This window comes from Cydia fagiglandana, chromosome 4 (assembly GCF_963556715.1).
Source record: "Cydia fagiglandana chromosome 4, ilCydFagi1.1, whole genome shotgun sequence".
Classification (NCBI taxonomy): Eukaryota; Metazoa; Arthropoda; class Insecta; order Lepidoptera; family Tortricidae; genus Cydia; species Cydia fagiglandana.
Window position 1 is genome coordinate 4,000,117 of NC_085935.1, and position 13,099 is coordinate 4,013,215.

A 13,099-nucleotide genomic window follows, 5' to 3' on the forward strand; every position below is an offset into this window, starting at 1 on the left:
TGCCATTTGTACTTTTTTGTATTGTGCAATAAAGGTTAAATAAATAAATATGATCAGGCTTTAGAACCGCATTTTAACACATTACATGTTATCTCTGTTTACTCTTTCTAGCCACCGTACCTGTTAGAAAGAGACAAAAATACACGTTAACAAGCCTTTTAGAAAAGAGCGATTGTTATATTTATTACACAGCTGTTTCGATAAATTCCAGGCTGCATAGTTACGAAGTTGGTACAATAGTTTCATTAATTGCTCTAGCGAACGGAATTTAGTAGTGCTTTCGAAAGGTTCGCACTCCAAATATTAACTTGCTTATAACACTTAGAACAACTTGCAGCATCCCACTAACCCGAGGTTACGCAGTTAAACCGTTAACCCAGTGTCAAATTGTACTGATAACCATGGTAACTCCAGGTTTAACCTGTTAACCCCGGGTTAGTGAATGGTGCAAGTGGCGCTTAAGAGGCAATTAATTTGGCCATAACGAGACCTGTAGGCGTAATTAGGGATGGTTTTATCCACGTGATAAAATAACTGTCGCTTTTTAACATCGCGGGTTAGAAAGTGACGGACAGCGTTTTATCACGCTGTCACGTAGACAAGAACGACCATCATATCCGTACTGTACGGCTACCACCAGTTATGACACAAGTAGATTAATGTATCTTTCTTAGTATCTTATATAAGTAATAAGTATATATATAACTACGTAGGTAAATCTCCTTTTTTCCAACGCAGCAGTACCTACAAATTTATTTTCATACTTAAAATTCAACAGGTAAACACTCTCACCCAACAGGAAAACTTAAAAAGAAACTTCCATTTTTAAACAAAGTTCACCGAGATTGACGCAAGCAAACATTTTTCATACACAATTTACTCGAAAAACGTTTCTTTGTACAAAAATTGCCTTCAAACAAATTTAAGTAAAACCAGGGATCAAGGGCTCTTGGTAATTGTATGGGAGGCTGAGCTCTGGTGGTCGGTCGAGCATAGCAGTACATTAGCTGTCAAGTGGGGACGGCGACGCTACGCCACTTCAAGACGCGTAATGTATTTAAATTAGGTCGAAGACGTAGTGATGGGACGTGTAAGGAAAATAATATCGATGTTTTGTTTTGGCTATTGTATATACTTGAAAAATATAATCACGTATTCCGTGTGGTCCTGGGGTTAATCTTGTATGCACATAAAAAAAGCTTGTTAAATTGTTAATGGTTTTATATATGACAATTGTAAATTTTAGTTTTGGCCATAACTACTAAAGATATACTTTTGGTACGCGGTATATGATTAAACAGGTGATTTTATTGTGTCGTAGCATGTAACTAAGTAAATCAAGAAGTGATATTAGGTACTCTACAGAAAGGCAAAAAGTAGAAACAATTCACTATTATAGTAAAGCGTCGCTTACAAAACACTTCAATTATTTAAACTAAGTGTTCGACTGTTGATCGTACAAATCTAATGTTTTTTAGTCAAACCATGTAATATTTTCAGATGGAAACCACATTGCGTCCTACGTAGGTGTTACTTGTTGTGTCGTAACCGGGATACTGCTTAAAACATCTGACACGGATGATAAAGGCATATTATCATTCTCTTTATTTATTTTTCACCTTAAGTTAAGTTGTTTATAACATGAATATAAAAGTATAATACAAAAGCACATAAATAATACATATAAACACATTATAAAAAACCTAACCTAGGGTGCAGCCGGCAGCGGGGCAGCGCCCAAGTTGCCGGTGGTCAGGGCCGCAGAGTGAGGAATCGACGTACTATATGCGCCGTGTCCAAAATTACCGAAGGCATATTATTTTTACAGTCAGCGTAGCACACATCTTACTTAAACTTCACTGAATTCACTCATAACATTACATAGGTGACATAACATTTCATATCTATTATGACTTGAGGCCAGGCAAGTCAACATTGTACCCTGACACCATTGATACCTATACCAATAATGAAGTAAGGTAATAGTTAAACATGAAATACACCGTAACAACACTTAAAACTTTAAATATTAACGTCAACATTTCTAATATCCACATAAATGGCCATTGTTCGTGATTCTACGATATAACAAAAGAACCTTTATCCAATTTTGTAAAACAATGACGTAATAGGAGCTGGTAGAAGGACAATGACTTGGCACGTAATCAATATTTCAGCCTCAGTTGGTATATTAACCTATTAAATTAATACCTTTTGTTCCCAATTAAATAGACACTTTCATAAAATAAAGTTGAAAATAGCCGGTGTCATATTTTGACACGAGAGACGGGATGACGTAAGAATGAGAACAATAAAATAGAATTTGGGTTTTATTTTTTGTTTGGGATTTAAAAAGCCATATACTTAGATATATTTATAAAAGGCGCATATGTAACACCCATGGAGTTAGATACGTCCATACGCTGCTGTGATCGCATACTATCAGGCGGACCATGCTTGTTTGCAACCGATGTGGTATTAAAAAAAAATATTTATAATATTTAGGAACATTAAAAATGCCTCGTCATCTCATTCTTATGTTCTAAACAAAAGCGTATCCCGACTCTTTCGGTCCCCGTAAGTTTTTTTTTTAAATTTTTACCAACATTTACAATGCAAGGTAATAAAAAGCTTTTAAAGTTAGACCAAGAAAAGTCTGCAACGATTTTGATAGCACACACAGTGCAAGTGTTATTTCAAACGTCAAACTTCTATCAAATTATGACGTTTAAATAACACTTGCACTGCGTGTGCTATCAAAATCATTGCAGACTTATCTTGTTCTAAGTCTAATATACTGTCAATGTACCGCGAGCATTGAGGTGTATTCTAGTTCAGCAATAGGTTGTTTACGGTGGCCGCTGTCGATAAATCTCCAGGCGGCGAGTGTGCGCAATAAATAACAGAATGGAGCTAGTTCCCGGCGGGTAGCCTGGATACACTTGCAGATGGTAACGAATTATTAAGAGTGCTATTACATTTCGGGGTTGAGCGAGTTTAGGTATTTTACGCGCTGCGGCAGGCCGTGCGAGCTCAGTATTCCGATCCCTTCTACCACACTCGCACTACAATGATGGATTAAACATTCTTGATCCTTCGCGAAGCATATTGAAATCAACCATAACAACACTAACTGTACTTAACTTATAAAGTCCTAAAACTGTTATTTGGTAATTACGAAAATACTAAATGCAGTGCAAATGTACATAGGGGCTGTTCATAAATTACGTCATCTATTTTTGACCCCCCCATCCCTCAAATCATCCAAAAATCATGCTTCGGATGACTCTGTTTCCTCCTACGTCATGCTACCTTCATCCGATGTCCAGACCCCCCCCCCCCTCCTCCCATTTGAAACGACGTAATTTATGAATAGCCCCATACTCGTACTTATGAACGTATATTACTCGAAAGAAATTATAGGTACTCGCTTATTTACAAGGAACAAGTTACAAGAAACTGAAGATACACAGGGTCTGATGATGGAGCTGGAAGGTGGCCACGGGTACCAGTCTATCATGTAACTAAACCACTTCGTGTTTGGGCTCGTTTGATTCGTCTCAACAAGATCTTTGACACTGAAGATACACAGGGTCTGATGATGGAGCTGGAAGGTGGCCACGGGTACCAGTCTCTCATGTAACTAAACAATTTCGTGTTTGGGCTCGTTTGATTCGTCTCAACAAGATCTTTGACACAAGACAGTACTCAGGGTCTGATGATGGAGCTGGACGGTGGTCACCATTACCAATCAACCATACAACTAAACCACATCGTGTTTAGGCTCGTTTTATTCATCTCAACAAGATCTTTGACACTAGGTGATACTCAGAGTCTGATGATGGAGCTGGAAGGTGGTCACCATTACCAATCAACCATGCAACTAAACCACATCGTGTTTAGGCTCGTTTTATTCATCTCAACAAGATCTTTGACACTAGGTGATACTCAGAGTCTGATGATGGAGCTGGAAGTTGGTTACCGGTACCAATCAACCATGCAACTAAACCACTTCATGTTTAGGCTCGTTTGACTAGTCTCAACAAGATCTTTGACACTAGGTGATACTCAGAGTCTGATGATGGAGCCGGAAGGTGGTCACCGGTACCAATCAACCGTGCAACGAAACCACTTCGTGCTTAGGCTCGTTTTATTCGTCTCAACAAGATCTTTGACACAAGATAGTACTCAGGGTCTGATAATGGAGCCGGAAGGTGGTCACCGGTACCAATCAACCATGCAACTAAACCACTTCATGTTTGGGCTCGTTTGATTAGTCTCAACAAGATCTTTGACACTGAAGATACACACGGTTTGATTATGGAGCTGAAAGGTGGCCATGGCCACGGGTACCAGTCTATCATGTAACTGAACCACTTCGTGTTTAGGCTCGTTTTATTCGTCTCAACAAGATCTTTGACACAAGATAGTACTCAGGGTCTGATGATGGAGCCGGAATGTGGTCACCGGTACCAATCAACCATGCAACTAAACCACTTCGTGTTTAGGCTCGTTTGATTCGTCTCAACAAGATCTTTGACACTAGGTGATAAACCAAACACGAAGCCCAAACACGAAGTGGTTCAGTTATGTGATAGACTGGTACCCGTCGCCACCTTCGAGCTCCATCATCAGACCCTGAGTAGTATCTTGTGTCAAAGATCTTGTTGCGACGAATCAAACGAGCCCAAACACGAAGTGGTTCAGTTACATGGTAGACTGGTACCCGTGGCCACAGTCCAGCTCCATCATCAGACCCTGAGTACTAACTTGTGTCCAAGGTCTTGTTGAGACGAATCAAACGAGCACAATCATGAAGTGGTTCAGTTACATGATAGCAGTGTTGGCAAAAAATCAATTTGAATTGACGATTGACGATTGAGAATTGACCGATCAATTCGAATTGACGATTGACGAAACTAATTCTAAATCTACTGATTGAAGATTGACGATTACTAATCGTTAATTCGAATTGATCGGTCAATCCTCAATCGTCAATTCGGATTGACGATTACTTTGTATGTACCTACCTAATGTGCTTTTATTTAGGCCATTTTTGTGAAACTGACCAAATGCGTTCAAAAGCGGTGTCTGAGTTTACCAAAGGTTCCGAAACGTGTTTCCGACGGCTATATGAAGGATGTCCTTTTTGGAACATTTTCGGGACTTTCCTTGAAATTAACCGATAGCGTTCAAAATCGATATCTGAGGTGCCCAAAGGTTTCGAAACTTGTTTCCGAGGGAAATATTGAGAGATGTCCTTTTTTGGGCCATTTCTAGAAATTACCCGATTGCGTTTAAAATCGATATCTGAGGTAAACAGAGGTTTCTAAACATTTTTTCAACTGCAATATTGAAAGGTGTCCTATTTTGGGACATTTTAGTGACATTCTTTGAAACTGACTGATTGCATTCAAAATCGATATCTGAGGTGCAAAATATGGTTTCAACGGCAATATTTAGATTCTACACTTTAGCCGCGTACTTACTTTACTACCTGCATTAAGCCACCCTGCTGAAAAAAGGTCATTTCTCGGTATTGCCGTCAGAAACATGTTTCGAAACCTTTGGGCACTTCAGATATCGATTTTGAACGCAATCGGTTAATTGGAAGAAATGTCCCATAAATGTCCAGAAAAAAAAGGAAACTCCGTCTGTATTGCCGTCGGAAACATGTTACGGAACCTTTGGAAATCTCAGATATCGTTTTAAAGTGCCAACGATCAATTTAAAAAAATGTCCCGAAATGTAAGGGACATCCTTCAATACTGACGTCAGAAACATTTTTCGGGACCTATGGTCGACATCGATTACGAATATGAACGTAATTGGCCAATTTCGAAAAATGCCCCTAAAAGGGACATCAGTCAATACTGACATCAGGAACATGTTTTCGAACCTCTGGGAACCTCAGATATCGACTTTAAGTAAGTAAGTAAGTCCCTAAAAAGGACACCTTTGAAAACTAATCTTAGGGAAGGGAAAGGGACCCTAGGTTAATCTAGATTGAGAATTGATTTAATCCGAATTGAGGATTGATGCGTTAATTCCAATTGATTCAATCGGATTGACGCGTCAATCAGAATTAAATCAATTCAGATTGACGCGTCAATTCGATTGATCAATCCGGATTGATTTAGTTCAGATTGATGCCAACACTGCATGATAGACAGGTACCCGTCGCCACCTTCGAGCTCCATCATCAGATCCTGAGTACTATCTTGTGTCAAAGATCTTGTTGAGATGAATAAAACGTGCCTAAACACGAAGTGGTTCAGTTACATGATAGACTGGTACCCGCGGCCACCTTTCAGCTCCATAATCATACCTTGTGTATCTTCAGTGTCAAAGATCTTGTTGAGACGAATAAAACGAGCCTAAACACGAAGTGGTTTAGTTGCATGGTTGATTGGTACCGGTGACCACCTTCCGGCTCCATCATCAGACCCTGAGTACTATCTTGAGTCAAATAAATACATATAGAATGTCAGGTCGTTTCAAATATTTTTAATCCTGTCCGGTAGTTTATTAAACTGTATCATTATAAATTATAATACTATAAAAACAGTGCTAGGATCAAAGTTTCTCGTTGCGGTTTACACGCACACAGTATAGCGTTTTACACGGCGCCCGCCGCACACAATGATAAAAAACCTCGTCGTCGCCGTTGAAAATGTGCGGAGCCGACCGACACACGTCCGGCCTGTACAAGCTCTGCCGCGGCACTGAGCTGGCGAGCGCGCGTCATCGGTAATATAGAGTAGTTTTCAAAAAATTGCCAAAAAATTATAGTAGAATTTCATAAACACTAATGTATACCAACAGTATAAGCAAACGTTGCAGATTCCTTGAGTATGAAAATGACTTCAATATTAAGTAGATTTTCGTAGAAATTGACACTTGTTTCGGAGAGAAAATTGAGTTCGTTTTACTTTGATTTTCTCTTTCTCAAAGGTATGTAGGAAAAATATCGTTTGATATGCCTAAAGTACAGGGTATTAGTAATACAAAATAGCCAGGTTTAGCAGAGTAAACTTCTCAACATTTCCAAATAAGAGCTTGCCGTTCAGTGCTTCACGGGGTTTTTCGGAAACGACCATCAGAAAAAAATTCATTACTAAATTAATAAGGCCTTTTTCTAATATTTACTACGATATTTAAAAAGATAAGAAGACGCTTTTACTGGAACAAGTACTCATTGTTTCTAATAATGAGCACAAAGTCCTGAATTTCGTCGACTAGTATCATCAATTTTGCATTATTTCGACTTTTCTTGTAAGAGCGCTCTTAAGTTCAGGGGCTTTTGGTATTGTTACGAGTTATGTAAGCACAAACGATTCATAGAATGAGTCAAATTAAGAGAACACGCGTTTATGGACAAGCTACTAAATAGAAGCGATTTTTTTTAACTGACGGAATAACATTCGGAGGAATTTATATTATTGTAAGACACCAATGGGAAAAAATATTGTTTGATTTATTGCTAAGTGAAAAAAAGTCGAAAACTGCTCGAGTGGAAACCACGGACTAGCAAGCACAGCGTAGGACGTCCACCCACAAGATGGACAGACGACCTTATTTAAGGTCGCCGGAAGACGCTGGATGCGGGTCGCTTCCAACCGATACGTATGGAGGTCCAAGGGGTGGGCGTCTTATGGCTGAGATGATGATGATGATGATGATGAAGAAATTGACAGTGACAGCGCCCGCGTTATGGCCGCAGCAGTAATGTTGAACCAGTAATTCAGCCGCAGTTGGTATCTGAACGCCACCTTTAGTTTTTTTTTTACGGATGTGTGCTACTCAAATTGCATGATGAATATAATAGATTTTTATTTCTATTTCAATTCTTCACATCTACATTCTCAAACAAAGTTTTTAATCCAAATGACTTTATCGATATCGAAGTTACATCGCCGTGTCCCATCCCTACCCGGCTCGTTGTCATAAATTCGTGGCGCCCTCTACACGCCGTTCCACGGAGATAATGAAAACGAAATGGCCGACCTCCGCCGCGGGCGCGAAAACTGGGGACTGCGAATTGCAGAGTGATTTTTGGGGCGTGAGGGCTAATGATGAGGGGTTTTTGTGGTTGCATTTCTTAGGTGTTGCTTTTGTTTGATGAAGAAGGGGAGAAAGGTGTTTCAAATGCATTTACTTGTGTTTATTTCTTTGGAACTCCCATTGGCATTTTCTGTGATCTTTGACGTTGAATAGTTTTTGTAACTGGAGACGCCTTGGCTGTCATTTTCTGTACAAGACAGTCTGCCGATTTTTGCGGGAGTGTGGTACGTCAAAACATGATTTGTACGTAACGTACAAATAACCATGTCAGATAAACGTCAGTCCATACAAAAGTTTGTACAGTTGTGCAAGGTTTTCGGCAGAGGGGTAAGCTCTTAAAGGCGACCCGGTTATAAAATGCTCTAAGGCATATAATGTATTTCTCATTCCGAGGTTTGTCTCATAATCTCATAGCGTTAAAAATACACAGAAAACGAAATACAAGTTAAAGACTACGTAACAACAAGAACAGTCTTATTGCTAAAAAGCGAGATCTTCCAGACAACCTAGAGATAAAGGTACTGACAGTAACATGTCTGTTTCAATCGCGTTCAAAAGTGACATTTGCTTTATCACGTAGACAGCGTCCAACGTACGCGCTGGCGTCTAAATTGACATCCAATAAATATTATATCATAATCGTATTCACACTGTATCGAACACAAGCAAATAACAACTCTGTACATAAATGGCTAGAGTTGAAAATCAAATGATAATGATAAATATGTATAATTCATAGCTAATTCTGAAGTCCACACTATCACTCCAATTCGAACGAACACAGAATGATATTTAAATCATATTATTTAGTATCGTGTGTCTCGCCCCCATATTACTTATACGGACTACCTAATAGTACGCACAATACGTACGAGCGTAGTACGAGCTTTTCCCACATGGGTATGGTGGGAAAAGCTCTTGAGTAGCTGACGGATCTTCTCTAGGGGATAACTGCACAAAAGATCCCTATGGGTCGAAGTGTATCCGCAAGGGCCCCCGAAAACAATAAGATAAGATAAGTACGCACGAAATGCAAGATATTTGAATTACATCAGTTAGATGTCAATCTGATATCAGAGTACGTTCGAATTGGCCTGAATGTCCACTCCCTGACCTGGCCCTAACGGCTACTGTCGCGTGACTCTATTCTCTCGGGGTGTAATCTCTCCATACACTCGCTGGCAAGTAAAAGTACCTACGACATAGGTTTAATAGTATATTAAGTTTTTGAATGAGGATCTTGCAGTCGTAGTAATGTACGATTTTTGACAGTTATGAATTGATCCTTAGGTATATACAGGATATTTTTTTAGTCGCCTACAATATAGGGGATGAATATATACTGGTGGGTCATACTGAGCAACTTTTACTGTGGGACCAAGCTCAAAATCCATACAAAATATCAACAGCCTGGGGTCCGCTTGACAACTAATCCCATGATTTGACGTAGGCACTAGCTTTTACGAAAGCGACTGCCATCTGACTTTCCAACCCAGAGGGGAAACTAGCCTTATTGGGATTAGTCAGGTTTCCTCACGATGTTTTCCTAGTAAATATCGAATGATATTTCGTACATAAGTTCCGAAAAACTCATTGGTACGAGCCGGGGTTTGAACCCGCGACCTCCGGATTGCAAGTCGCACGCTCTTACCGCTAGGCCACCGCGCTTCGACCGAAGTCGCTCGGTATGACCTATATATTCAACCCGTAAATGATTGCAGGTGAATAAGAAAACGCCTTGATAATTATGAAGCTAAAACTATTAGGTAAAAGGTAGGTCTTAGCTTCATATAGACAAGGGTCAATTACTTAGCTGTTTTACATACAAATCTTCAACTCACTCTATTTTCCTATTACTAAGTCTTCACTGTCCGTCTGTCTGTCTGTCACCAGGCTGTATCTCATGAACTGTGATAGACTGTTGAAATTTTCACAGATGATGTATTTCTGTTGCCGCTATAACCAATAAATACTAAAAACAGAATAAAATAAATATTTAAGTGGGGCTGTCATACAACAAACGTAATTTTTTTGAAGTTTTTTGCACGGAACATTTCGTACGAGAGTCCTCGCACTTGGCCGGTTTCTTATTCGATGATGTTACACGTTGTATGTATACAGTACCTATATTTATCAGTAGGATCGTATCCTTATCAAGTATCTCTCGAGAGGGTCGGCAAAAACAGCTTAATTCGGGCCATTGCTTCCTGAATGGAGCTTCTCAAAAGATAAGGGGTCCTTAAATCGACACGCTTTGGGTCAGACTACTGATCTAGTTATACTATTTTTTTCCTGTCTATTTCTCCTGAGTGACTCAAAGTTATATTTTTAGGGTTCCGTACCCAAAGGATAAAAAGGGACCCTATTACTAAGACTCCGCTGTCCGTCCGCCTGTCTGTTTGTCACCAGGCTGTAACTTATGAACAGGGATAGCTAGAAAATTGAAATTTTTAGTATTTTTGTTACAGCGGCAACATAAATACATCGTCTGTGAAAATTTCAACTGTCTAGCTATCACTGTTTATAAGTTACAGCCTGGTGACAGACAGACAGACGGACAGCGGAGTCTTAGTAGGTAACAGGGTCCCGTTTTTACCCTTTGGGTATGGAACCCAAAAAAGCAATAATTATAAAGCAGAATCTTCGAGCAACACGGAAGGGAGGCGGCATTCGCACTATTTCCCCTCTGCCGAGGTGCAAGATTAGCGCGTCAATTTAATCTAGCGCGGGTAATAAAACTAGTTGCACTTGGATTTTTCACTAGACCGAGTCCAGACGCGCGCGTGAACACTGCTGCACAAAAATGCCTGTTTGCTCGGTTTTTTGTTATAAAGAGAGGTCGGGGTCATCAAATTTACAAAAAGAAAGTGTTACATTTCACATGTAATATTTTTTTTTACATATCATACGTTAAATTACATTTAAATACAATTATTATATTTTAGTCTCAAGTAATTGTTGGATTTATCGATTTTGCTCGCTCAGTACAAATTGCGGATCGGTCGAGCGACAAATCCGACTTCTCATCTCTCAGAATACAATGACATACTTCAACGAAAATGTGTTAGTGTGCGTGTTGTGACACTATAGTCACTCGTCCGTACACAAAAAGAGATCGAGGTTTGCAAGATTTGTCTTTGACGTGTGTCGTTTTCTATGTATTTGTGTCGTCATTACAGATTGGATTTTGTATGTAAGTGTGTGAGAAATGCGACTGTGTGCACCTTTCCCCCCGCGAAAAATGGCAGAAAGATTTGTACGCGATATATCGCTTGGGCCCCTCCCTTCCGACATGTCGGAAGCCGGTGTTGCTCGAAGAGCAGAATCAATAAAAACATAAAAGTTTTTCGCCATACTTAATGCAATATCGGTTAATTACCTAAATGTGCACTAAAATGGACATTTAACGTTATTTACGGCTAGGTGTTCAACAGTAGTACCATTAACTAATTATTTACCATTACCGCCGATTATCTGTCGGTTAGGGCGGGCGTATATCACGCCTTAACGACTTTGGTTTCAAGGGCGAATTAGTTACAAGTTTACCTCAGGGCAAACGCATTCTTAAGTTGGTCCATTAATTTGTGATCATTCGACATTATCTTCTAACTATGTATGACAATTAATAGTAATAATACAGGGTGATTTCTGGGTCGTGATCCAGAACCACTTTTTCTGACTCTGTAAATGATCCACATAACATAATTATGGTACCTAGTATTTGATTAAAAGATAATTTGTTTAATTTTTCAAGTAAATTTAATCTTACACTAAGTAATCATGGCCACCCTATGACTTTTGACATACGCTGTATGGAATTTATTTGTATGATGGACACAAATATTTCGTCAGGTGACAAGCAAAAGTCACTAATTACTAAAAAAAAAAACCGGGCAAGTGCGAGGCGGACTCGCGCACGAAGGGTTCCGTACCATAATGCAAAAAAAAAAACAATATAAAAGCAAAAAAAACGGTCACCCATCCAAGTACTGACCCCTCCCGACGTTGCTTAACTTTGGTCAAAAATCACGTTTGTTGTATGGGAGCCCCATTTAAATCTTTATTTTATTCTGTTTTTAGTATTTGTTGTTATAGCGGCAACAGAAATACATCATCTGTGAAAATTTCAACCGTCTAGCTATCACGGTTCGTGAGATACAGCCTGGTGACAGACGGACGGACGGACGGACGGACGGACGGACGGACGGACGGACGGACGGACGGACGGACGGACAGCGAAGTCTTAGTAATAGGGTCCCGTTTTACCCTTTGGGTACGGAACCCTAATTAAACAAAAATCGACCTTCTTTTATTTTAGTATTAATATATGGCTATGTGGTGGCTCTTAGTGACCCGACGATTTGTTGCTGAGTCATGGGTGTTTTCTATGTATGTAAGTTACCTATGTAATTATCAATATAAGTCTGTACATATATCGTCGCCCATACAGTACAAGATTTGCTTATGGGTCCCACTGATTAACAGTCCACCGCACGGTATCGGCCTGTCAGTTGTTCGGAACTGTCAAAATTTTGTTCTAACTGACAGACCGATACCATCCGGTGGACTGTTAATCCCTTTAGTTTGGGGCTAGGTTGGTCTGTGTAAGATGTCCCCTAATATTTATTTATTACGAGTATATATTTATTAAAATTTACATTAATTACCTTTTTCAAGTCTTTGTTGATGTCTGTGTCATCCGCCTTTCTCTTCTCACACGACAGTATGCAGTTTTTGCCGCTGTCCTTTTCACCCTGTAACAATAAAAAAAGGAAATGAGAGTCTGTGCGGAAAAAAAAGTTTCGCAGAAAGTATGGGCTCCCTTACATTCGATGGAAATCATGTATTAAACATGGTATACAATTTGTTCATAGTGGTTACCAATATAAATAAAAGTAGAAAATAAACTTAAAAATTCACACGTCGTTTTTGCAATGCTTGTTTGATATTCTAGAACGTTATTTACGATACAGGTGCGTAAAAGAGAAAATTCGAAACGAGTGGCGATAAATTAAAACACGACCGAAGGGAGTGT

The 13,099-nt window shown here is 39.5% G+C and overlaps 1 protein-coding gene across 2 annotated transcripts in view; it reads right to left on the reverse strand.

Annotated features, from left to right (window-relative positions):
- The window catches only part of LOC134663514 (pseudouridylate synthase RPUSD2-like), a 123,736-nt gene that overhangs the window by 51,600 nt on the left and 59,037 nt on the right, over window positions 1-13,099 (reverse strand). For both annotated transcript variants that reach the window (XM_063519903.1, XM_063519902.1), the window contains exon 2: window positions 12,732-12,818. In XM_063519903.1, the coding sequence (XP_063375973.1) occupies window positions 12,732-12,818 (87 nt within the window). The remainder of the gene's footprint in view (window positions 1-12,731; window positions 12,819-13,099) is intronic.